A 26738-nucleotide genomic window follows, 5' to 3' on the forward strand; every position below is an offset into this window, starting at 1 on the left:
GCTCCCAGAAAAACCTGAAATGCTCAACGTGAAAAACCCTGCAGAAATCACCACAGCAGCTCACCTCTTTACCTGCTTTTGTTAAACCACGGACTGTATGTGGATCAGAAAAACTCCCTTTTATGTTGAAATATTTCACCTTCCTGTTCAGAAGAAAACAGCATCAGCAGTGCACACTTAACAAGAATAGGTATGAAATACAATCAGCTACTTTTTCTGTATTTAAGTGCTAAAAAAGGCAGCAAACAGGCATAGAGCAGTAAAAGGAAGAAATCTCATTTCATAGGACTGTTTGCAGCTCTATCATAATTTGTTACTTAACTCTTGTGTCACACTTAACTCCTCTATACAGAAAAGTAACTAACCTTGTAAACAAACTCTGAGATCAGGCTATTGACCTTCAAAAAAGACATTTTCCATTATCTATAGCATTTCTAATACCATGCCCATTTGAGAACACACAAAAAGGACTCAGCAGGAATAGCAAGACTAGAACCTGTTATATTTTCTATTAATATAATTTCTCTATAAAAAGAAAAACTTGGAATCATTTCTTCACTGAAAGCAAAAAAAAAAAAAAAATCTGCTGCTCTAGCATAATGCTAACTGTGGGTTTGTATGGCATAGAAACTTTGGGGGACAAGATCAAAAGTATCTTAAGAAACATTGACTGCTTCATATTAATGCAAAACCTCTCCAGACTAAAGAGAGCATCACTACACTGCTAGAAAGCTTTCGTGTATGGTCAGTGTTGACCACTATTTCACAGAAAAGAAATGGAAAATGGGAGAGGAAGAGACCACTTGCATTGACAAGGCCACTTACAGTCCTCAGCAGGACAGACTTACAGACTCAAAATACTAGCTCTAGATTGAAACTTCAAAGGCAATTCGGCAATTCTGCAATTCTACAAGGGCAAGAGCACCTCCTTGACTGTGGGAAGAAAGATGAACTTCAAAGTCTTATTTACTTGTCTTGTAGTTGCACTCTGTGTCCCCAGTTCAAGGATTTCACATAATTCTGAACACCTTGTGCCATCACAGACCTGTCACAAAACAAGAAACTGAACATGAAACCATCATATTACAGATTCAGATTATGCAACAAAAAGATATAGGCAATTGCTAAAAATGAGGAATGATCTACAGTATTTTTTTGCTGTAAAAGCAAATTATTGAGTCCAAATCAACATAATTTCTTCCCTGAGAAACCAGTAACTAGTTCTGTTTATAAACAAGTACCAAGCTAAAATTTCCCATGCAAAATTCACTTCCCTAACTGTCCCATTATAAACACCACCTGGGAAAAGGTTATTGCTATGCATTTGCAGCACATAGGAGTGGAGATGGGCAATAGTCTTTACCAGGTATGATGAACAGGTTGGGATATATTCCAGCCATAGTGTTGGGCATCTTTAAGTGCACTCCCTAAAAGGGCTGCTTGATGCATAAGCTTTTTAGGAATGCAGCCAACATTCACACAAGTTCCACCAAGTCCCCATGTGGTTCCTTGGGACAAAAAAGGAGAAAAGAAAAAAGAAGTAAATGCATCAGATTAGTGTAACAATGCAGCTGGGTACATGGTAGGTAAAACGTTCTGTAACAAGACAGTTTACTATCTCCTACAGATCAGTTTCTAACTCTGTTTATGCTCATTTGCTTTGATAAAAAACATCTCTGTATATTTTTCTTCTGAAATTCAAACCATCTCAGAGCTCAGGAGATCCAGTTACTAAACATCCATGTTTGCAGATCTCATTTTATATATTGTACATGAGGAGCCTCAACATGATACAATTTGTAGTTTTTAGAAATTGTAAATAACATTTTGACAGAGGGAATATTCTTACTTTTTAAGTCCAAAGTCTACTACAAATGGTAGCACCAAACACTGCTAACAAGCTTAATGTGCAGGGGAGCAGGCAGAGCTGGTTCATCTTGCAGAGAACGAGCTGTAGCACAAGCTGGACTTAAGGACTTTTACTCCAAGCAAAGCACGCAGTGTGGCTTTGGACACTGTGCTGTCTGGAGCAACCTGCTCACCTGAGCAACTGAATTATATGCATTTCCAATTATTACCCTAGTATTTCTCTTCCATACCTCGTGGGGAAGGTTCAACATAATCCAGAACAGCCACTTTTCTTCCAAACTGAGCAGCTTTAAACAAAGAAGCAAGGCAAGATATTTAGAGGAAGGAGAAACACACAAACATAAATATTTTTAGTAGCATAGATACAAATAAAATACAGGAGATGACAGCTGGTGTTTTTTCTGTTTAACTCAAGATACCAGACCAGGTATCAAGGTGCCTATATAGTCAGCAAATTCTCTGGAAGACACTTAGTAACCCAGACGGGGGCCTCCAGCTTCCACTGACCCTAAAAATGCAATCTGACCTCAAATGAGATGTTTAAGAACACTGTGGGTTGTCAAACGTTACCCTGACATACATAGGGGCAAGGTTCTCTACAGCACTTAAACAGCTCTTGGAAACAGTCTGAAAGGATTGTTGTTTTAACACATAAATGAGAAATAGTATTAAAAAAAATACAGTATCTGTGGAGGTACTCTGAACACTTTTACAACAGTGAAATTGAAGCTTTTTAGTTTTTTCCATAACAAAAGAAGAAATATTTTTTAAAAGGCTAAGAGGAAAGCTAAACAAGATCACACCACCTGAGGGTGTGAATTAGTTTCCAGATTAGATGTATGGAGCTAAGTTAATGATTAATGTGCAGGTACTGGAGTGTACTATGCTTCTTAAAAAGCTTTAGGATTATCAGTAACACTTCCCTTAGTTTCCTTAAACCCCACTGAAGCTAAACCAAGGTTTCTGTTAGTTATTTATGCATACAAACCTTCTTTTGCACAAGCAAGGCCTCCAGACCCTCCGCCAACGACCAGAAGATCATACTCATTCTTTCCTGTGAAGAAGGCGTGAAAAAAGAAGGAAAAGAAACAGACAAGGAAGATGGGAGAGGTATGTAAGAAGGACAATATCAGAGTACACCTATTTTTACAATTGATTATTGCTGATTTGGGTTTTCTTCACTTTATTCTAGCACTATGGGTTTTTTATTAAACTGTCTACTCTGGTTTTGTGAATGAGATACAGAAAATAAAGTAATTCCAACGAAGTGAGAAAATAGATTCGATTTTTACACAATGTCCCAAGAGACTCATAACTGATGCAATTGAAATCCAGTACAGGTCTCTGCATTACAGCAGCCAGTTCTACACAAATATTTTTTCCGGGGTCACCTTATGGGACGCAAAGCTTTATGTGCGTGTGTGTCTTGCCGGGGTGCGGTCAGAGGGGAAGCTGGCCCCTGCTGCCACTTCGGCCTCGGCAGAGACCGGCCTCGGCAGCCCCGGCTCCCGGCGCGGTGTGAGGCGGCGGGAGCAGCCGCAGGTGAGCGATGCCTCGTTCTAGCGAGGGCACGGGGTCGCTGCTGCTTTCGGAGGCGTCGCGGGCACTGAGCCCATGCAGCATCCGACCCCGGGCTGGGGGGGGGGGGGTCCCCTGGCAGCCCCGAGCGGACGGAGAGGGCCGCGACCCTTTGGCGCTAATTCCGGAGGAAAGGTTCGGCTGCCTCTGGGACAGCGCCGGCCCCTCTGCGGAGCCCCCACCCCGCTTCAGCGTGCCCTGAGCCCGGGGTTCCCTCAGGGCCAGGGGCCAGGGGACGGGCTCCGACAGGAGTACCGGGCGCAGCGGTGGCTGCCAGAGCCCTCACGGATGCAGGCGGCCGCCGCCCGCCCCGCCTCGGGGTACAGCGGAGAGGCGGCCCGGTCCCCACAGCAGCCGCTCGAGTCCGGCATCCGCGGCTGGTGGAAAGGCTGGGGGGACCTTCCCCGGGCGCTTTGGGCGTCGGAAAGCGCAGGCAGCCGCTTCCCGCGGGGAGTGGCGAAGGCGCGGCCGCTGCCGGGCCCGAGCCCCGCGGGTACCGCGTACCTGAGAGCGCTCGGAGCGTACGGCACAGCCCCGACACTGGCGGAGGACGCCCCCGCCGCCACAGCGCCGCCATGCTGTACGGCACAGGGCCCCGCGCCCGCCAGGACCCTGCGGGGTGGCCGCGCAGCGCCTGAGCGGAGAGCGGCAGGCTCCCGTGCGGATCCCGCGCCAAAACCACCTGAGGGGAGCGCTCGGCCCGGTGACCTCACGGGGCTGGAGGAGGCCGGCACAGGCTCTGGCGTATCACACACACCGGCACAGAATTGTTACGGTTGGAACGGGCCTCTGGAGATCACCCAGTCCAACCCCCCGTACAAAGCAGGGCCACCTGGAGCAGGTGGAATGGTGGTTAGGAATGTCTCCAGAGGGGTGATTGCACGACCTCTCTGGGCAGTCCGGTGCTCTGCCGCCCCCAACGTAAAGCTCTTTTGAGGTAAAACTTCGTGTGTTTTAGTTTATGGCCATTGCTCCTCATCCTGTCATATGCATTAATGAGATTCCTGTTCAGTCTTCTCTTCAGACTAAACAGGCCCAGCTCTCACAGTCTCTCCTCGTAAGAGATGCTCCAGCCCCCTCATCCTCTTCATGGCCTCTGCTGGACCCTCTTCAATAGCTCCTTGTCTTTGTTGTACTGAGGAGCCCAGAACTGGACACAGTATTCCAGTTTTGGGCTCCTCAATTAAAATTAGTTAAAATTTGTGTTAAAATTAGACATTTGGAAGGAAAAAAACCCCCCAGTTTTCTTGACTGGCTTCCCCCCAGATCTTGCTGTAGAAGGGGTTCGGAGAAGGCCTTTTGGGAAAGACAAGGATCATGATGACTGCCCAAAACCTTCACCGACATCCAAGACTTGTCTTTTCCCCTCTGAACTGCCCATCTGTCTGTAGCAGACATGGTGCAGGTGCAGGGCTGACAGTCAGAAACCTCTGAGGAGGTGATTTGAACAAAGCCTCTCCCTTCCGTGAGGTGTTAGAGGCAACACACAGTCTTGCTCCATGTTCCTGTGACTGTGATACATTCAGGATTGTGAGCAGTCCCCGGGTCTGGAGAAGGGGGTTCCTCTGCTGGAATGCTGGAGCAGGGCCCAGGCAATGTGGGTCAGTGATCAGGACCTGCACCAACAGCTTTCACACATGGCTGGGCTGTGGTGGGACAGATATCTGCTTGGGATAACCTGTCAGAGCACCTCCAATGCCTCAGCCTCCGGCAGCATTCCTTATCCCTGTGCCACATGCCAGCTATTGATTAAAGAAGGCCAATGCTGCTGACCTATCCTGAATGGGAGCTGTGAGAGTTGTTAATGCCTGTGATGTGTTCTGACAGCCTGAGGTAAAAGGCCTCAAAGCTGGCATAGATCAAAACAAATCAAGGGAACGAGTTCTTCCTCATTCAGAGGTGCTGGCTGCTGGCCTTTACTGAAGCTCAGTAGGTGCCCTGTCTGCTGCTGTAGGTAGTGGGTCATACATGTTAAATACCACCACAGCCGAACCAGAGTTTGGGACGAGAGAAACAGATGCTTTTCCTACAGAAAAAAGGTTTTAGGCAGTTGTGGTTCAGGCTCTGGAGCAGGGGCCCAGCTCACAAGGGGGCAGCATCCAACCATTTTGGTTTCAGAAAACGTCGATCCTCGGCTCCACAGCTGAGGAGAAATGGCAGGAAATTAAAATACTCTAAAGAAAGTTTTGTTGAACTGACTTCACCTCCAATATAGTCTCACGGTTTTTGTTCACCCCATTAATGTTTGAAAATACACGAAACAGGAATTATTATCACTTTAATAAGTGGATTGATGACTTTTATCCGGCATCACTGCTATTAAAAAAAACCCAGCAAAAATACAAGCAAACCGAAGGCAAACCCCCTGTTACCTCCTGCAGTACTAATCAGTAGATCACTAGAAACACTTACTGCAACAGCAGTAGAAAGACGTGACTAGAGCATACTGAGAGGCCTTTAAATTAAAGAAATCTTGAGCATATTCAGATATAATCTTTTGTGCTTTTCAGGTACATGCATGCAAAGTCGTTTCAGCTTTTCATTTTAGCCTCTATTCTGAGTTGAATCAGGCAGTGTTGAGCATATGCTCTTCACACAGATTTAGTTCAGACATGTAGGATCAAGAGTAGAATTAAGTCTCCCCAAACACAGAACAAGTTTATGTGAGGAGATGTCCCTGCAGCAGTATGGCGTTCTGCTAATAAGGAAAAGCCTTAAATGTGGCAAAGCAAAGTGAAACTAAATTGAACCAAATGAAAGGAAGCTGGGCATTGGTTTCTTCTGCTGTGTCCCAAGTGAAAGGATGAGAGGAAATGGCCTTAAAACGCCAAGGGAGATTCAGATTAGGTATTAGAAAATACAGCTGGTTCTGTGCCACTGACTGACTGTGTGACACAGGTGTCCCCAGCCCTCTGGCTGTATCCCACAGCTCATGGTAAAGCACGGTGCAGTTCCACAGGCTTTCTCATCAGGACCACCGGCTTCAGAAGAAAGTCCAAAGTCTGTGCTGTGCCATTCCACTTGTTCTTGCTCATTCTCACAGGCTTGATCCTTGACAGTGATAGAGACCAATAGCAGCAATGAGGAGTGGGTTGTGCTCATGGTGACAGTATCAGTAAGAGCAGCAGCCCCTGGTATTTCCTGCTGTCAGCCCTGAGCAGGTGTGTCTGTGCTGCACTTCAAAAATCGTTTTCAGGGACCGGAGACAGATACTGGTTATCAGATGTGGTTTCTACTGGATCTTTGGCTCAGCTCATATAGCTGTCTACTCTTATTTTAATTATTTTGTGGTTAGCATTATGTTGATTAGATAATTAGTGATACACATTTTTTTTTTTACATATCTCAATTTCTCTTAAGAAAACAAGCATTAAGTCTTTTAGCAGCAAATTCATTCTATTATCAAGAGTCACTGAGGTAAAGCCTTGTGTTTCTGCAGTGAAAGTATATACTTCCAAAACTGAGATTGAAAAAAACTTCTTCCAAGATAGCTATCAGATTTAACATCATATTTCCACTGAATTTTGTCAGTTGTAGCTAGTCATGTTTAAAGTAATAAATTAACTTATACACCAGATGTGGTTTGAGTTATTTCCTGGGGGAGATGTTTATTCAATATACTTTAAACAATGTGGTATTAAAAGGGTAAAGGAGAAACCCTGTATCGGAAATGTATATAAATCCATTGAACAAAAAAAGATGCTTTGTAAGTTGTAAATTTTGTGAGCAGGCAAATTTTCTCCTTTTGAATTTATTGTAAAGACAGCTTGCAATTCTGTTTGTCTTTTCTTTTGTAGGAAATATATTTTATTACATTTATCAATGGCTTACTGAAATTCTTCCTCATGAACATGGCCAGGACCAAATACTTTTTCTACCAAAACTTTTAGAAATTTTGACTTTTTAAGCACATCTTCTTGTCTTTCCTGTTTTTCTGGCATTTTTCCTTTATGTCTTACTTTCCCAGATCAGCAACCAGGGAGGATGGGGGGGAAGAAGAGAGGTGCCAGGTAGATACTGTCTTTGGAAGTCATCACTTTGTGTCCTTTTTAGTGGGTGGGGTAGGAAATCTGTTCTCTCAGAGGTTGCATTTTGTGGCATGACCTAATGAATAATTTACAGCAGTGTCAGAGAACTCTACTGGATCACTGGTTGAACTAAGCTGTCTCTGCATGAGGTAGGACCTTTTGGTTTCTTACCATCTCTCTTGATTGATTGGACTCTCTTTTAAAGATTATTTAAGAATTATTTTCAGAAATTTGTCTCAGAGTAGGACTCATTCGGAATTTAATCTATGCTTTTTTATTTCTTCCTTCCTTCCTTAACATAGATAGATCTTCTGTTCATAGTTTGTCCTGAACAAGTAATTGACTGCAAGTAAGGGAAAAAAACCAGCAGAAACAGATGAAGCTTCAAGTAACACAAGTTCTTGGCTTCATTCAAATGCTTCAGCACATATTGCCAAAAAACTTGAGGGTAGAAAAGAGAGAGAAATATGGTAGACTTAACTGCTTCAAAGTTTACGTGAGGAGTTATAAAGTCTTTGAAAGCTGAAGGGTTTTTTCAAGCTGCCTCATAACCTTTTAAGATGCACTGTAAACACAAAATAGTCTGCTTGTATTATCTGTTCAAATTTAGAGTACAACTTTGCTGGCCACCTTTCTTCTCTTTTAGCTGTTTCCTACTTTAGATATCGCCGAGCAGTTTCCTGATTCAGACATGAGTGGTGCTTCCCTTCTCAAAATTCCTCTTTTGTGTGTTTCTCAGCAAGAGAGACTAATTTGATTGTGGAAAACAGCACATTCACATAAAAGAAAATCCCTCCTGCTATTCTGAAAATGCAAGCTCAAAAGAATTTTCTTCCACTCAGTGTTTCACATGATCTGTGGGGTTTATGATAATGTGCTAGCTCTCCTGTCTCCCTTTGTTTAGGCTTTTAAAAACCAGTCTTTGTCCAGGATTATTAGAAGAAGGGAATGCCATTTGTTGTTATGCCAGGCATGGATTTAGGGGAAAAGCTTTAGCTCCATGCTATGTGCAGCAAGTGGGAACAGCCCAGCCACGCTGCATCATGTGATTGCAGCTGGGAGGTCTGTCCATGAGCAAGTCTGCTCAAGTTTGTGCAGCCACATCAGAGCTAAAGTGGCGACTGTCAGGGTGAGTCAGCCTGAACCAGCCAGTTATCCTGAGCTGCTGCCATTCATGTGATGTTGCTCCCAGGCTAATGCATCCTGGTCCTACGTCTTCCCATAGATGTGCCCTGTGAATCCAGTACCTGATACTCTGAAATACCAAACCCGTCTTTTAAGATCTTGGCCCTATATAAAAATTGTATTACATCAATACATTTGTAGCTTTCCACAGTTCTCTAACCTGGATGTATTAATATCAGGGCAGATTTTTACTGTCTAGACAAGGTTAAGTCATATGAATAGTATATAAGTTTATGCACTGTGGAGTTTGTAGCATTGTTAGTACATTAGTAAAAATTTGCAAAAATATCCATACTTACATAGACCATGTGCTGGGCTGTACCGGTTTGGCCAAATTTAGAAATATATCCTCTGAGAGAAGGCACGTCACCACCCCTCCCCCACCAGGTTTGGGAAAAATAAATTTTCCTCAAAGGAAAGTGAAAGAGGTAAAAACTATTTATTTAACAAACACACGAGAAAAGGAAAATAATGCTAAATAATAAAATCTCTTGCTGTGGAGAAAAAACCTGGGAAAGGGTTAGAGTCCTCCCTTTGGTCCCCTCGGAGCTGGGGCTTGGCCCAGGGCCAGGCCCTCTGTGCTCGGTGGAAAGTCCTCCCGATGTGCTCTGATATTGAAGCAGTCCAGTAGAAAAGGGAGAAAATCCGAAATTCCAGGGAAGAAAAAAAAATTCAACTCTCAGTCTCTCTCCAGAGAAAAAGAAGCTGAACAACTGGCCAAAAACTGACCCGGGAGCAGCAAGCCGGGTGCTTCCTTCCTCCCCTGCCGCAGCTGGGAAAAAAAAAGTTGCTATCTGTGTGTGACCTTGAACAAGTTGCAAACTGCTTTGAAAAAGTTTTGCCCAGTTTTTCCTTCCCCCTCTCAGGCTCAGTTTAGAGGCATAAAAAGGCACAAAGTTAATTTCTGGGCATAGGGCAGCTATATGGGATACACATCATAAAGTCACCCCAAGACATGGGCTAACAGGTAAATTAAAAAAAGGCATAAACCAATGTCTATCAGGCTACCAAAGAAACTTCTCTTGGAGAAGAAGATATCCCATAACATACTACAAGATTCCAACTTTCTTTTAACTTGGAAGTAATTTGTGGACATTATCACACAGTTTGGGTGGCTTAACCAACTGAACCTCCAGCTTTGTCTAATTTGCAGTTATTGCCATTCACCATTTTTACTTATGTAACGAAATATGTAGACAACAGCAAGGGTTACTTGCAGGCGTAGCTTTTATCGCACAAGTAAATAGTTGTGGGCAGGCAGAAGCAAGTTTGCTCCTCCCATGCTTCGAGCCTGAAGAATACAATTCAGCTCCAAGTTAAAGACTTTTAGAAGTGTTGTCATGGGATGTTGCTCAATCTGGGATGTCTTGGCACTAAATTATGCTGCTAAGCAGAAGCTGGGCTGACACCACCCACAACTACTTGTAGTTAACTGCAAGGACTTCTCCAAAGAGCAGCTGTATACTTACACAAGGTCAGTCCTTAGAGTATGTTTTACTGTTTTAAACTCTTTTCTCCACAGCCCGGCAGTAAAAAAAAATTCTCTGTCAATTTGAATTGTGGGTGGCATCAGGGATCGTGCAGACACAACCAGCTTTTGGCCAGACAGGAAATTACTGTCACTGAGGCTGGAGTGCAGTATTGCTTACTTATTCTTTGTTCTGCTTGATGTTTGGATTATAAGAAAATATTTATAGAGCTAAAGCTCTGCTATACATGGAAGGGATAGTTCAAAGTTATTCTGTATTGACCTTGGGGACTGTGCTGTAATGCAGGGTCTTAGTTACGTTTTGTTTAGAGCTACTAGAAACACTTCAATCTTCACCTACCTATTTTCTCCCACAATTCTTTATTCAATTAATCTGCTTAAAATTGTTTGGTTTTCTCTTGTCATGCTCTCAGGTGGTCCCTAATTCTTTCAAGGACCTCCCCTATCACATGACAAAGCGTGACATTCTCAGAACTTCAGCTCCTGTTTCTGTCACATTTGGTACAAACACATTCTTTAAGTCTTTAAAAAGTTTCTAGGCTAGAGCTTCAAACACTTGCTGGCTAGGTCTGAGTTTTGCAGTGAGATACAGGAGAGAACTATTACCACATTGTGCTTGGGTTTTTGTTTTTCTTCTTATTTTCTTTGATGGTGCAATTTAATTGCAGCTGGATTATACTGTTCCCACCTCGAAGGAAACAATATAGACAGACAAGCTGAGAACAAGGTTTGTTAGAATAAGCCTCTTCTTTTTTCTTAGAGCTGTTTGTAGCAGAATATTTCCCAACTAGAAGCCACAGAAATTCAAATGTGCTATTTATAATGTATTGATTGCAGCTCCTCCTGTAGTTGCTATTAAGCCATTTGCTATACATGCCTCCCCTGCCTCCAGCAACATTCTATATTTAACCCACATGCCTAGGTCCTGTTCCTACCAATTCTGCTCTGGCTGTAGCATGCCACATCTGAGCTGAAAAAAGAACTAAATCCCTTGGGCCAAATTCATTCCTGAAGTTGCTTGATTGAACACATTGCGTTTACACTGAGCACAGATTTGGCTCATACCTGACTTTGTCAGCATTCACTGTGCTGTAACTAAGTAACAAGAGCACTGTCGTTAGGGGACAGATGAATAGCTTTCTCTACGGTTATTAGAGCACCGAGCACCTTTAAGGAGTGCAGAATCTGTGAAAGGAGGAATTGGGGAAAAGGACACTGCTCCTTTTAGAGTCTGTGTAACAGAACTGATAAGCTATTCCTGTGATGTGATCGAATGTGACTGAATACTGCAGGCTCTTGGACTCTTATTCTGTAAAATCCACAGGAGAGCAGCACAGGAAAAGATCGGAGGGAACAGCTTCTGCTATACTAAGAAAGGTACATATTTATATTTTCTTATTTCTCAGGTTTGACATGATTTGTTATCTTAGATAATGTCACTATTTTAAACAGTAGTGCATCTGAAAGTGGTGTTTTCCACATTCTGACTGGCACTCATTGTCAGGAAGCCAGTCCGTGGGCAGCAACAGCTTTCACAGAGAAAGAGTAGGACATATTTGTGTGTAGTGCATTTGTACTGTATTGTAAATCTTGACAGCTGAAAGAAGTGAGATGAGATAACCCTGACTAAAGTGAAAATGTAATTTATGGCTATAAGTATGCTGGAATTTGGTATTCATTTGTATTCAAGGAAAAGCTGAATGCAAGTCAAGCTTTGGTTCAGTCACATTTGACTGAGTAGCTGCTTTTATAAATGTTTTGCTGCAGATGCATTTTATGGAGGTTTTCATTCTCAAGCAGGAGTTCTGCTACTGCAAAATATTTCTGAAGAAGAGACAAAAAGCGAGTACTTTTGCTTGCTAGCCGTATTGGTGCTTATAGAGCATTGTTCTGATGCCCATTATGGATATTTTTTTACCTTCTGTCCTTTGAAAACAAACTCATATTTACCAATACTGTCAACCACATCATACTGATGAACTCTGTAAACAACCTTAAAAAACCTTTACTTTGTCTCTGCACTTAAGCTTACTTTTTTTCTGCTTACTCAGTCATGGACTTCTCTAACAAAGCCCTCAGGTTCAGAACCACATGCATTTGCACAGCTTTGCAGTATAGAAATGCAAAAGAAAAACTTCCTGATTTACAGCTTTAGTTTGCATTAATGAGAAAAGAGTTTGATCGCATTAACACTGCAAGCAACTTGCTTGCCACCCAAGTTTAGCAATATTTCTCAGCAGTCTGGTCCCCAGTTTATCTCTGCCAGTCTCATACTGTTGTCTTTCAGCATTCCTTCAGGATCACTGGAATTAAGAGTGACTGAGAATTTTTTGAAAAAACATGATTTTGGCAGCAGTTCTTGGAAACAGATCTTAATGTGTGGGGCTATTCTAAAGCTCTCTCAGAAAGCAATTTCCAGCCAGACACCCTCTATGCCCACACCAAGCACTTTTCTGGGGAGGGCATTCACTCAGGATTTAAAACCAGTGCTCAAGCCTGCTCTGTCTCAGGCTGCCTCTTCCCACGCGGTGTTTGGTTACCTGCTGTGCTGTGGTGGATCCCACCTTGCCTGGCGTGTTCCAGTTGTTAGTTCCCATAGAAATAGGTCATCATTTCAGCAGAGATTTCCTTTCTAATCCTTCAGATCCCTCAGTGGGTGTCCTTACTACCAAGTTTCAGTCATGCACTCCCCCCAGCCTGAAGAACAGCTTGTGGACAGCAGAAAGCTGTGCTGGGAGAGAGACAGATTTACAGTAGATTAGCTGGTAGCCTTGGAAGCAGGGCAGGAGCATGCAGTGGGGATTTGGGACACTAAGGATTCAGCCCTGTCATATAAAGAAGGGACTCTGAAATAGGTCTGTCCTGAGGACAATTAGCCACTTTGGTCTTTCCTCGTCCAGCGCTTTCTCCCTACCTCCATTTGGGGCAAAATCATTCCATGAGAGCTTGATTTTACCCCCTGGGGAACATGAAAATCTCAGCTTAGAAAACTTTGCACAGACCAGCTCCTAGTGTGCTGTCAGGGCAGACCACTTTCTACTTTTGTCAGTCCACTGCCTCCCAGGTAGGATTTGTACAGTTCTGCTGAGCCACCCTAACCACTGGTCTTAAACACTGGTACTAATAGTACAAACACATCTGGAGTGCTCCAGTAGGAATAAGGACTATCAGAAACAAACACTTCCTAAAGGTACCTGAAAAGGTCTTATTCCTGAAAAGCTATCTTTGCTTAAGCCCCTGCAAAGTGCATTTCTTATCCTTGAAGAATTCTCTCACCCCAAGCTCTGGCTTTAATCATGCAGTGTGTTCACTAGGTCAGTCTGGATCGGACTGCTACAAATTCCTGTGGACCTGCTTGTTGGATGGAGATGAAGCCTCTCTGTGGGGCCAGTTCATTCTAAACACTGCACTTCTTTATGGGGCACATAACCATTATATAAACCTTTTGCTTTGGGTAATAGCACCAAATCCCATCTAGAGAATGGCTGCTGTGAAGGGAGTTTTAAGTGGGTAGCAATTATCCTAATTGAAATCTATGTGGGGAGAATGGATTTAAACACCCTTATGAAGCTTATTTGATGGGGTTCCCAAGTAGGCAATAGGCACTTTTCTGTTCTTTTCCTTTCATTCAGTGAGAAGAAACTTCTATTTGTTTCCTTTCAACCCGAGAAAAGTGAAGAAGACAAGACAAAAGGCTATGGGGGCAGAAAATAATCATTAGAACTTTGCATTTATGAAAGACAGAAATTTTTGTAGTCATGGTAGTGAAGCTAAATCATAGTAATTTGAAAAAAAAACTGAGAGGAAAATCTAGATTTCAGGCAAGAAATAGTGAAAAATTATATAAAGTCTGTTCAGATTGTTTTCATGATGTCAGTGGAAAATCTGAATGTCAGGCTCCCAGACTAAGTTTCCATTGAAATACAAGCTATTCACATTTGGCAATATGGTGATTATTCTTCACAGAACAGTTGCACTCACTTGAAAATACATGAACAGTAACAAAAGAATAGAAGGTAAAAAGATATTTTTTGACCTTTAAAAGTACTAAATTATGAAGCTGTTGAATTGTGTTGCCTACAGCAACAGGATACAATATGTTTGGCAGAAGTTAGTTTAGACTTTCTGACCAAAATACTCTGCCTTTCTTGCTCTGGGAAAACATCAAGGAAAACAAAATGCCACAAAAGAGAGATTGCCTCATTCAAGACAGCATAGGACTAAGAGTCAGGAACTCCAGTCCCAGCACAGCACAGATCTCCTTTGGCCTAGTGCAGGACATTGTTAAAATATGTGTAGAAATGTGCTGACTCTTCTGCACTGTTTTCACAACGCTTCATAAACAGCTAATGTATCCTTACTAGTGTGCAAGTCCTCTGCATACTTTAGTGCATCAGTGTCTAAAGGCTTAATTTCAGCAGAAACTGAAAAAGGTTGAATGATATAAACTTATCCAGCGTTCCCCATTCACCAGGTTATGTGAGCTAATAAAGTCAAAATTAGATTCTAAACCCTCTAGCACCAGAATGCTAAAGTACTGTCTGGATGCGTGGAGACTCCTAATAATCTCTTTAACAACCAACCAGTACTTGGCAGTTAGATTAAATGCATGAAAAATTATAGCAAGACTGGATGTACCATCAGCTTTCCTCAAAGGCCTGAATTGTCAGCAGGCTGAAGGCACTTCAGGAAATCATTTGAAGCACTGCCTGTCTCCACATTTTCCCAGTTGTTCATAAACTCTGGAATAAAAATGTCACATAGGCATTTGCTGTCTTGGTGTATATCCATATATTCATAGCAGGGACTTTTCTGAAAAAGGTTAATTCAGCTTTACAGTGCCTTGAAAGTTTACACACATGGCAGTAACTTTAACTCTTGTGGCAACACAGAGGAAGGTAAGACAGCTCATCCAAGGCCACATCAGAAAAACATTGCCAAAATGAGACTCACAGCTAAGTCCTCTGGCTCAGGGTCACAAAGCTTACTCTCATTCCAGCCCTGCAGAACAGCAGTCTTGTATGTGTTGTCTTTCTAGAAAAGGATGGAGTTTTTTGTGATAATGTTTAGGACTTAGTTTTCAGTAGAAAGCAAAGCAGTATCAGTTTATCCAAGCTGAAACTGTAATGAGAGGCTCTGTAATTAGGCTTAGAAGGATTCACCTTGATTAGAAAAATGTTCTATCCAGCAGTTTTCCACCTCACAAGTATTTCAATATCTGTCATCTCTTATTTTTGCATCTGTAGGAAATGACATCTTGTTAATTACTCATAATGTAGTGAACTAAGCTTCAGAATAGTTAAATAGTCAAATTTGATACTTGTTTAATCCACTGAGTGTGAATCTCACTAAGGTACATGCTTTTGTTAAAAACTTAGACCATTTAAAGATGATTGCTTTCACATGCTTATTTTTCTTCTCAGTAAACATCACTTTTTAGCAGAGGGAGTTGGTTTGGAATCAGAGAGACAATTGCAATCAGTAGTTTACATCACCTTTCCATACACCTTCCTCTAACAGTGTTATGAAAACTTTGTACAGTTTTTATGAAACACTGAAAAAGATCCCAGTTCAATCCGGTTACTCGGACTTACCTTAAAAATTGATGTTACCAGTTGTTCTAATCCTTATTTTTTCACTTCAGGGAATTCTAAGAGCAATTATTTTTTAGCAGAGGTTGGAAAAATGTACCAGGAGGATTGATAAATAGCATTACTGAAAGATCCTTATTGTAACCTTTGGTGAAATGGCTGAAGTCAGCCACATGAGAATAAAGAACAGGATGTATTGGTTTGGGCTCCATCACGTGGGCATTTTTATGATTTTAGAAAAACTGAAGATCATGTGATAGTAAGGGGATACTGAATCCCCTAACTTAACATCTCTTGGCATAATAGCAGATCCCTAAGTCTGAGCCATAAAAACCTCTTGAGGTTTCTTTTATAGCCATTGGAATGACTTAGGTGTTTTATCTCCACAGGCAGGTAAGTTGGGGCAGCAGATTCCCATATTTTGTGTCTGCTTCTCTCTTGAAAATGTCTTTTTAAATCTCTGTAGGCTGAAACAGAGGTACTCCCATTCAAATGCTGATTGTTTGATTATGGTGTGCATCAGGGGAAAACTGCTGAGCTGCACTATCAAGTTATGATTTGGTCTTATGAAACCTGCCAAAATGAGTAAGATTAGATGCATAAGAAAATAACTCAGTGCTTTAGAAAGACTCATAAGTAGTTTGACAGGTTTGGGCATGAAACTTTAATATGTTTTCTTTTAAACTGTCTCTTCCCAAAAGCAGATGTACTGATACGTGTTATTCATTCCTTCCCATGATGTTGTCCCTCCAGTTTTCTGTTTATTCCCTTGCTGAATTTTTCATTTGCCTATTTTCCACTTTAAATTTTAGCTTTCAAAGAGAAGGCTCACTTTATTATGGTGCTTCTAAAGAACAGAAGAGGTTGCAGTGCTAGCCTGTGTATTTGGAACCCCAGTATACACATTAAATAATAAGAGTGACTGCCTTGTAATAAGGGGTTATGGGAAACTTGACTATGTGCAAGTTCAGTTTTAGAGCATACTTAATGAATCTCATGAATCCACATTAAAGCTAAAATTACTGTTGCATTTTCTAAAGCTGTCATAACATGACTGTCTCCTAGGTAGTGGTAGTTTTAAATTGGTTGAATTACACACTTAATTTTCATATCAAATATTTTCCAGCTAAGAATATGAAAGCAATTACCTATTTTGGTACAGATCTTTTTTCCCTCTCGGTGCATGACCATCACCAATGCCTCTTGCTCTTGGCAGACTACCTTTACAGTCTACTGCTGTCACTAAACTTATTTTCACACCTAAGAAGACAGAAATTAAGAGGGACAAACTTTGAAAAAAACTGTGTTAAAAAAAAAATGAAAAGAAAACCAAGATGTGTCCATTTCTCTCTTTTTAGAAGGTACCTTCTCTGTAAAGTGGTTTTCAGGATAATTGCCTCCTGAAGGAGCTGTGCTAAGAACAGCCCATACTGCAAGTTTATGAAGGTGCTGGGGTGTTATACAGAAATAATAATAATAATTAAAAGACCCAGTGGTTGAAAAACATTCCTTGATACCTCAAAAATAAGTAAACTCATCTAGGAATGGAAAAATGAGCACGTACTCTGTAGGTTGTTTCTACCTGTGAGCAACCTCTGAGGATCCATGGAGGCAGGTGGGCTCTGCTCCTACATGTGGTACCTCTTATGTGTGGTAGAATTCATGTGGGATTCAAGTGCAAAGATCGGAGGCACTGTAAAAAGTGGATCCCTCCGAGTACTTGTTTCAGTCAGTCTGAAAAAGAAGTCTCAGCCTTTCTGCAGGACAGGGAGTAGGGTTGAGTTAGCCTACAGAGGTTGTTTCTCCCTGTTTTGAGGAACCTCATTAAATGCTCTCATATCAATGCTAAGCAATAAAGGAGGAAAGCTGTTCCATCAAAAATACACCACCTAGTTCATCCTGCTGCTCTCATCCACTTTTGCTGTCTAACAGGTCTTGAAGGGCAGCCCCAAACATGCTGGCAGGATCTCATAGTGCTGAAGCAACAGCTTATAGCAAGCTCTACTCAGAGAATGCCAAAGTATCCATTGTAACCAGAGGATTATGAGGCAGTAGTGTGAAGTAATTCTGAATGCCAGCAGTCTTCTGTTCTAGAGGGACCTGACTACAGCTGGACTGCCACCAAGTGAGTCATGGGTGTGCAGGGTCACAGTTTCATGTGTCCAGAGGCAGGAAGGTTAGAGACCTGCTGGCCTCAGGAAGTGGTTTCTGGGCTCCATCCATTCATTGGAGTTCAGAATAATTATCTCTTACCTGTGTCAGTAATCCATCAGCAATGACCATACAATCAACTAAGTCATGAATATCAAGTAAAGACTAGTCAAGTGAAGCTAGAGAGATATTTTATGTTAAACTAATGATATTTTCAGAGCCCTATTGAAGTTCTCAGTGGACAGATAATGTCAAACATTTTCATGTAGAAAAACTAGAAAGAGCGGAAGTCCCATCTGAAAGGTGCAGGACAATTGGGCCTGGTCAGTAGAACTACTACTGCGCAGAGGATAAGAAGAAAAATTGATATCCAGGTTTTCATGATCCTGTTGAAGTAATGAAGCAGGCTCATATTAGCTAGGAAAAAATATTCAGAAGGTCCAAGAAGCAAGATTTTCATGTGCTAATGATGCTGGCGGGCTCTGAAAGGAAACGTCTCAGGTCAGACTTTGCAAGAAAAGCATTAGAGGTAACTATTAACATTGGTGACTGCTTAAAAGCAAAAGAAACAGACTTTTGACAGCTCCAAACAAATCATACTTGTTCTGCAACTAAGATAAGAGGATGGGTGAACCAAATCAGCTGTACTGTGTCTTGAGCATATCTCCATGGAAACTCAGTCTTCTGAAGTCAAAATGTGTTCTGCATGATGATTCAAAATTTAAATAGTAGGATAGATTTTTCCTGTGTGTATATGCCAAGTCCCTCTACAGAATGGAGGTCAGACCATCCATAAAAATTAGGAATTTTCTGGGATAATTTTTGGGGAAACAAAAAGGAGAAGCAAGAACAAGTAGGAAGAGATTTGGGGGAATGTTTCCTAGAATGAGATAATCCCTTTGTCGCTGGTCTTGGGGAACTTAGGCAAAATTTTTGAGGATGTTGTAGTTCCTATTGGAGCTAGAACAGATTTGATGCTGGAAGCTCCTCATGCAGTGGCATGCTTGGAGCCAGGACTGAGCAGCTGTGTGGGGGAAGGGACCAGAGCATTAAATAAAGCTACTTGTTGACTGCCTGTAAAATTGGCTTCTAAAGGAATTGCCGTAGAGCACCATTACCAAGTTACAGAAGCCTTTTACAGCTACTCTAGACACAATCATAATTAAATTCTTTGTGTTCCTGTTCCGTGCAGTTGGTTGTGGGTTATTCAGCTCAATATTTACAAAAAGGACAGCCCTCTCTCGTGCCACCTTAACCCTGGGCTGTTTTTTTCTTTCCTTCCAGATGCTGGAGAGCTCTTCAGTCCCTTTGTTCATTGTCTTCATCCTGCTTTTCATTTTGCTGCTCATTGTGTTGCTCATCAGGAGAAACGGCACTGCTGCCCTTATCTGGAATGAAATAATCCGGGAGAAAGTAACCAATTTCATCATGAATCAGAGCAAAGAACAGAGGATTTTAAATTTTGTGCTGCAGAATGCAGTCCGAGGGGACCCCTGTAGTGTGGTGGACACTATAGATAAATACTGCTCCCAGAAAGAGTGGGCCATGAATGTGGGCAATGAGAAAGGTAATTGCAGCAGGGACCAGCATCTGAAAGATCCTTCAAGACTAGCACAGTATAGGACATCTAAGTGTATTCACATCGCAACTTCCATCTGCTGCTGCTGCAAAAAACCCAACCCACACAGCCTTGTGGTCAGCTGAGTAGTTCTGTGAACAGTGGTGCCTGCTCGTGCAGATGTTTTTGAGGAGGGGTATCCAGTGACTCATCCACAAACTCACAAGACCAGATGTGGGTTTCTGTGTTGTGCACATTGCAAGTGTGTAAGCAGAGAGTGACAACTGATGGGAAAAATCTAGGGTTGCATTATACCTCACTTTTTACACAGGGTGCCTTTAAGGCATAATTTATTGTGTTAAATACTCTCAGGTCCTTAACAACAAGATAGCAAATTGAAAAAAAACCCAAATTATGTTAAACTATATGAATTTTGTATATGCAAGTAAAATTAGAAGTTTCTGTTGAAGGGAGAAATCCTATTCATGTCATACAGTATCAGACATTGTTGCTATTTAGCAAATAAATCATCTTGTTCTTGCCTCCTGAAGAAAAATATGGGAACAAAAACCTTTTTTCATAGCTGCAGGAAAGCAGCAATCTTTTCAATAGACTATAATGGCAAAATGTTAATCTGTTCCCTTATGAATTATAAACAAAAGTACTCTTACTGGGAAATTTCTGGGGAAATTTGCTTAGTCTGGGATTAACATAGCTAATGAAATACAACTGTAAGCATTGTAATAAAAATGCTCCTCTGACATAAGTACAGTTTTTGAAAGTAGCTGCTCAGCATACCTGGCTGGGGTGCTTAGGCCAGCAAAACAGTGGGTGGTGGCTGAGTAGGAATACTTTAAGCTTTAAACTTTTAACATTTGTGATTAAATTCTTAATAATTTCACTCTAGTTTTGCTCTGATGGCCTTTCCTCAGATAAGAGCCATCAAAGCTAGTGCATCTTTAGGCCCTGAGATTTCAAGAGTGACTACATAGCCTCAAGGTGCCTCCTCATCATCATCATATTCATAAACAACACCCAGAAAAATATCACTTAATGACCATGGCTTAGCATAAAATCCCTTCCACTACTTTTTCAGTTTAGTTACCTAGTTTCTAGCCATACAAGTAAGAGGAAATAGTTTTCTCACAAATAAATCCTTTTCTTCAAAAGGACTGAATATAGTACACTGTCACTTCTTTTTGGGAACATTTTCTGTTGTTAACAATTGACTAATGCTTTCCATCCCACAAATTCATGTAGTGAAACCAAATATTTTGCAACTTTGTAAGTAGACTTTTCTTTTTACCTTTAAAGATGAATATTTAGGATAAGAAATTTTGTATCAGAATACAGCATGTAACATTTGCAACAAACATGAGCATTCAAAATCCAGTAGTTATATATTTCACAAATACGGCCAGTTACTGCAATAAGTTCTTGGAAAAAAATTACTGCATTTCCCCTTCTACCACTATAAATTAGTTAATTCAGGGAATTACGTAAGTTATATTCAGGGAATTCCTTACTCAGAAATGTGTATATTGTGAAACTAATATTTCTTTTAGTTGAAAGTTTGAATTCTGAAACTTAAAATGTCCATGATTAACTTGATCACAAACCAGTTTGCAAAGGATACAGTATATAATTTGACATCAACTCTTAATTTTTTAATGTCCTTAGCAACTGAGTACATGGATTTTCTAAGTTTCTTGTCACTGACTTGCTCTTCTGTGTATGAACCAGTTTGATTTTGTCAAAAAGTAATCTTTTCCCATTTTAATCAGGTCTAATTCTAGACAAGACAGTGGAAGAGGCCAATCCCTCAGTTGCCCTGGAGCTGGGAACATACTGTGGCTACTCAGCAGTGAGGATTTCTCGGCTACTGAAGGCAGGAGCTCGTCTGCTCACTGTAGAGTTCAACCCAGAATTTGCTGCTATAGCTAAACAGATGATTGAGTTTGCTGGAGTACAAGATAAGGTAAATACCGTTTTGTCTGTTACCACTTCAGCAAAACTGGTTAGACTTGGTATTCCTTTTTTTTTTCCCCTTGTACCCATGGGCCTTATAAATTTAACCAGCTCCATGCTTAGTTACAGTGCCTGACCTCTCACAGCAGGACTTCACTACATTGTCTCCCAAAAGCCAGAAGAATACTGGGTTTCTCAGTATAAACTAAAAGGTTCAAATTTGTGTCAAGACTGACTACAAAAAACTGAACCATAGTCCAATTTGTTACAAAAGATCACAAGAATCAGTTGTATTAAGTGCAGTGGACTTCAGATAAGAAGTGTTTACCCAAATCTAGCTGGTCACAGTACATATACCTAAGTTTTGTGCAGTCAGAGGTGTCCTGACTCTCTACAGGTGGTTAAGATGCAGGTGTTTCCAGTCTATATTCCCCCCGCCTCAGGTTGGGGGATTCATGCCTGAGAGGTGCCTGTCTTTCAGCAGACATCTCACTTCAGTGGAGCTGGAAACACTGGAGGAAATAAGTCCCACCAAGGGACCTTCTAATGCGTTTCTTAACTTCTTGAAGAGAACCTGAAGTACTAGTGACACCTAAAACTGCATTTTCCCCATCTGATTTAATGTCCTGATCAGCTGTGAGTCATAAACCAGACATTTCCTTACCACTTTCTTCCTCGTCTCACACTATATGGTGCTTGCCTAACAAAAATCCACGTACGGCAGCTGCTTTCAGTTTAACAGTAGGTACTCCAATAAACCTGGGAGGAAGATGTAACAACCTCTGTCTTGCCTCTTCCCCCTCCTGGCCATATCAATTTTACATACTGTAGCCTCCATTTTTATTCTAACCTAACCTGTTCTCTGCATTTTTTGCTTCCCTTGGACTTCAACATTCAACTGAGATGTAACTAAAAAAAAAGTAATTAAAAGCACTGTTTTGAACAGGAGATTTCCATGTTTCCAGTAAAGAAACCCATTATACAACAAAAACAACGTCACTTTTTCTTTAAAAATTTAATTTTAAAAATCAACAAAATCCCAAACACCCAAATTCATATTTTGGAACATAACTGAGTTGGTTTGTCAAAACCAAAAAAGTTCATTTCATCTAACCCTACCAAATAATTCAACTGACCACAATATTGAGCTATAAACAGGATCTCTGATGTCTGGCTACAATTTAAAACGAGCTGGAAGCATGTGATTTTTCTTAATGGTTTGCAATTCATCAGATGGATTTGTATTTCAGGTAAAACTCCTAGAAGGCCCTTCAGAGGAAATTATTCCCCAGCTAAAAAAAAAATATGAAGTGGATACTCTGGATTTTGTCTTCCTGGACCACTGGAAAGACAGATACACACCAGACACCATCCTGCTTCAGGTCAGTTTGCACAATTCCAGTCTTAAAAGTCAAGTAGTGAATATCTTGATGTCTGTGAGGCCTCTGTTCTTTATGAGGGACCTCATCTCCTGTAAAATGAAGACTGGCAGCCAAAATAGCAGCCTTACAAGAAAAGAGGATTTGAAGGACAGGACCCTAAACTTTTGTTAAGGACAACTGCCAACACTACATAGCTCAGGACTCAGCGAGTACTGCTGAACCATTCTGCTTCCTGAATATACAGGTGTGCAGTAGAAATCCTACCTGGAGGAGTGCACAGCCTGAGTCTTACACTCCCTAGGAGTGCCTGCATGGTCACTAACTAGAACACTTGACCCAAAGCCCATCCTGATCCTGGGAGCAGGTGAGACTTGGGACCTGCATATCCCAGCTCCACCTCTCTTATTTCCTCAGTACCCCATTTTTTGCCTGGGTCTATGGTGCCAGCAGAGCCTCTTGATAAAATACTATTTTGGTAGCATGGCTGAGTATGACTTGTCTGGGAGTCTTTACACTCCACCTAATTAATTGGCTGGAAAGCAATGATAAGAAGAGTGCAGACTGCCCCAGCCAGGCACTTCCTAGGGAAATGCTGTCCAACTCTATGTCCAGCCCCAAATGTGAAAAAATTATGCTTATTTCTTCCCAAGCTGCCTTAACCATTACTGGACGTATTACAAAACAAGTTGGCTGTAACAGCAGTAGGCAGTGATAGGTAACTACCAGAGGACTTCTGGATAGGAAGGTATTTTCAGGTGTTAAATAACTGAGATTGACAACACCTGTACCTATCAACACAGCACATACAGATATTCTCCTAGGTGATAAAATTTTCTACAACTGCCTGTTTTTATGGAAGTGCCATTTTTCAATTTTTTTTTTTTTCACAAATAAATCCACTTTTTTTGAGCCTGCCTCTTAAATTGAGAACCTGCCAAATACTTCCTGACCCCTGCTTGAGGACTACAAGACTATTTTCTGATCCAGGCCCCCTGGTTTTTTTAGTTTAAAGCCCTGTCCTCCAGAAAGCTGTTTGAAAAGGAAATTTGTTTGGGGTTATGAACAGCTAGTATTGAATTTACACAGCAGTAGCTGAAGAAAATGTTCACTCCCTACAGTTATTTTGTACTCAGAGAATGCTTTCTTTTAAACTGCTTGTGTAAGGATGACTGAGCTCTTTCCACAGCACATCCTTATCGGAACTTAGCCTTCACAACACAGCCAAAACAAACAGAGAGTTTAGTTCCACGTAGTGGTCAGTCTGATGCAACTGTGATACAAAGTTGCAAACAACTCCCGCAAAATTAAGAGGAGAAAGACAACAGATCCTCAGATTTTCTCAGATGTTACAAACCTTCTAAAATGTACTTTCGGCAGGTATTGCAGTATGAATAGTCAATATGAATATATTCAGATGAAATATGCATGTATTGGAAGTGGTCCAGACAAAAAAGCCAGACACGAAGAGCATCTGAAATCCTGATGCCCAGTGGAAAATCCAGTATGTTGTCTCTTGCAGGCTTCTGTAAGCTGTGCAGTAGAAACAGACTGGAGGGTATTTGACTTGTCTCTAAAATCACTTCTACTGTGCTGACTGGTGTTCAGTCCCCAGAGGCAAGAGCAATAAGCTCAATGGCTTCTGCAGCACACTCATCAACAGAACTGCTCTCATAGACTGGGAGTGACAAAAAACACCCATGTTTTGGCTACAGCTGCTGCCTATAACCACAGGATAACAACCAACCCAACTTAGCTACAGACTGTTTCAAAACAGCTGCTAAGCCCAGATAAGCAACTCCTCCTAGACAAAAAATATCAGTAAAAATTAGGTTTTTAGGTTTACTGAGAATAAACATTGCACTTGAAGTGACTACTGCAAGTTAATTATGTCTTGTGGAAATTTGTTGGTGTTCTTCGTTGTGCACAAACCTTGCTTCACACCCAGAAGCCGAACAAAATGGCATGAAGTTGTTTAAGGTGAAACAAGTGCAGAAAATATCTTTCATTCTTTTAGTGGTTTTGGAGTCTGACTGAGACTGGCCAAAGCAGTACATGCTAGGCTCCCAGGTGACCTAAAGAGCTACTACAACTGTTTAATGCCATATTTAAAAAGTTCTTAAACAGGAGCCATGACAGCCAAAACAAAGCCACCTTACTGATCACATAGACATAGCTGGAAACAAGCTGATGAGCAAAACACACACTTCCACTTGATTTGCTATTTCAGAATCAATATCTCTAATGTTCTACTAATTAATAGAAAATGTCAGCAAATGACCACAAAGGATCCCAGAGTTACTCAGCTTCTCCCGTGTCTCTTTGACCTTCCAGACCTGTACCACAATGGGTTTTTGGATGCAGGCACTTGAGCATGACCTGGTTAACATGAAAGTACATTGCATTCAAGCCAATATCTGCTTAACAGCTGCTATGAAGCAATTTCTCTTCTTTCTAGGAATGCAACTTGCTGAGGAAGGGCTCAGTTCTTCTGGCTGACAATGTAATTTTCCCAGGAGCTCCAGATTTCCTTAACTATGTCCGCAAGAGCCCCCATTTCCAATGCACTAACTACCCATCTCATCTGGAATATATGCAAGTGGAAGATGCTATGGAGAAGGCTGTGTTTTTGGGATAAAGAGAGCCATTAATAATCAACTTTTGTTTCAAATGATGTAAATGCAACTGCACAGGTTAACTTGTCCATGCTTTAAAGTTTTTTATTATTATTAATATTTTATTTTTTTTGGAGCCTGTAGTTAAACAAGCGCTAGTGAACTTTTTAGGCGAGGTAGAAATCAAGATCAGGAGTAAGTAAGGTCTGTGCCATGGTTCTACATTAATTCAGCAAACCCAAGGTGATGCACATTGCCCTGCCTTGGCCAACACATCATCAAACAACAGAGTCTGTTATTTTGAGCTCAAGCTTGAACAACCACAGTTTGGGTTTAGGGTGAGGTGGAGAAATACACTGCAACTTCTGAAAACTTGTGTCCTCAGGCTAAACTCATTAATCATTAGCAGGAGTGGGAAAAAACATCCATGTTGCAAGAAAAGACCATTTCATGTGCCCTATTTTTGCTAAATTACTAGCATGCCTCTTGATGCAGTGAAGGCTCCTCTTGTGAGATCAGATACTTCTTTGCACATTTACTGCAAAAGTTAATCATCTCTATGTGAAAGAGCATGCACTGAAAGAAGACAGACCCATGCAGTGATGAGAAAAACCAGAATTTTGAAAACACAAACAAATAAAATTATTAATCTGCCCATGCAGAGGCAGGGAAAACTGAAGTAGTAAACAGATTAAAATAAACACAGTAACAGACAAGTTTTGTTACTTAACAAAAGGCACAGACTCTTTCCAAAAGAATACAAAACGACGTAATATTTGACCTTGAGAAAATGCTGTTTATCCCCTCATTATCCTGTACATACATAGTATGTGCTTTTTAGGGGCAGGGCAAGCTGCTTACTCTGAAGTGCTGTGTATGTTTAAGATGCTGTATAAAAATAAAGGCCAGAGAGAAAGGGTTTTAGCAGGTGGGTCCTGCATGCCCTGGTTAACCTCAGTGCTGTTACACTATGTGAATAGTCTGGGGTGTCATTGAGAAGATTCAAAGCCAAATACCATCTCTAACTCACCTGAACAATGCAGAAATCCAGTGGCATTTCCTAGCATGTCCTGCTGTGATTATGTAAGGCAGACATGGTCACATTTATAAATAAAAAATAAAAAACAATAGAGCAGGGGCATGACTTCCATTTTTTCCAATTAATTCTGTACTGCACCTGAGGCTTTCAGATTTGAAACAGCCACAGCAAGATCCAACAGTTGAAAACCAGAGTTAAAACCAAGGACAACCATTCTTGTCTTTCCCAGTATGAATTCTTTCAAGCCTGTTACGAGTTTCTTCCTTGTATAGCCCACCTTACTACAGT

General features: G+C 41.3%; 2 protein-coding genes across 10 annotated transcripts in view; one reads left to right on the forward strand and one right to left on the reverse strand.

Moving 5' to 3' along the window:
* The window catches only part of TXNRD2 (thioredoxin reductase 2), a 33223-nt gene extending 29125 nt beyond the window's left edge, over positions 1-4098 (reverse strand). For both annotated transcript variants that reach the window (XM_032127697.1, XM_032127695.1), the window contains exons 1-6: positions 3952-4098; positions 2858-2923; positions 2100-2156; positions 1364-1508; positions 971-1045; positions 65-143 (exon numbers count right to left, since the gene is read on the reverse strand). In XM_032127697.1, the coding sequence (XP_031983588.1) occupies positions 65-143; positions 971-1045; positions 1364-1508; positions 2100-2156; positions 2858-2923; positions 3952-4024 (495 nt within the window). In that variant the 5' untranslated portion in view covers positions 4025-4098. The remainder of the gene's footprint in view (positions 1-64; positions 144-970; positions 1046-1363; positions 1509-2099; positions 2157-2857; positions 2924-3951) is intronic.
* Positions 3333-26618, forward strand: COMT (catechol-O-methyltransferase). 8 transcript variants are annotated; one of them, XM_032127703.1, is made up of 7 exons: positions 9972-10134; positions 11474-11526; positions 17673-17865; positions 19176-19458; positions 21234-21427; positions 22668-22799; positions 25255-26618. In XM_032127703.1, the coding sequence occupies exons 4-7, from the start codon at positions 19176-19178 to the stop codon at positions 25432-25434; spliced, it is 789 nt and encodes a 262-aa protein (XP_031983594.1). In that variant the 5' UTR covers positions 9972-10134; positions 11474-11526; positions 17673-17865; the 3' UTR covers positions 25435-26618. The 8 variants fall into 8 exon arrangements, with proteins under 8 accessions (XP_031983596.1, XP_031983595.1, XP_031983591.1 ...); XM_032127700.1 differs by lacking the exons at positions 9972-10134; positions 17673-17865 and adding an exon at positions 7607-7624; XM_032127698.1 differs by lacking the exon at positions 17673-17865.
* Positions 26619-26738: the final 120 nt, after the last annotated feature.

This window comes from Corvus moneduloides, chromosome 18 (genome assembly GCF_009650955.1).
Source record: "Corvus moneduloides isolate bCorMon1 chromosome 18, bCorMon1.pri, whole genome shotgun sequence".
Lineage (NCBI taxonomy): Eukaryota > Metazoa > Chordata > Aves > Passeriformes > Corvidae > Corvus > Corvus moneduloides.

What these genes read in the sequence shown, in the direction of transcription:
- COMT (XM_032127705.1), top strand. Translation starts at nt 19,176, where the DNA reads ATGCTGGAGAGCTCTTCAGTCCCTTTGTTCATTGTCTTCATCCTGCTT. An exon ending in GAATGTGGGCAATGAGAAAG is followed by an intron (nt 19,459 to 21,233) that starts GTAATTGCAGCA and finishes CATTTTAATCAG; the next exon opens with GTCTAATTCTAGACAAGACA. An exon ending in CAGACACCATCCTGCTTCAG is followed by an intron (nt 22,800 to 25,254) that starts GTCAGTTTGCAC and finishes TCTTCTTTCTAG; the next exon opens with GAATGCAACTTGCTGAGGAA.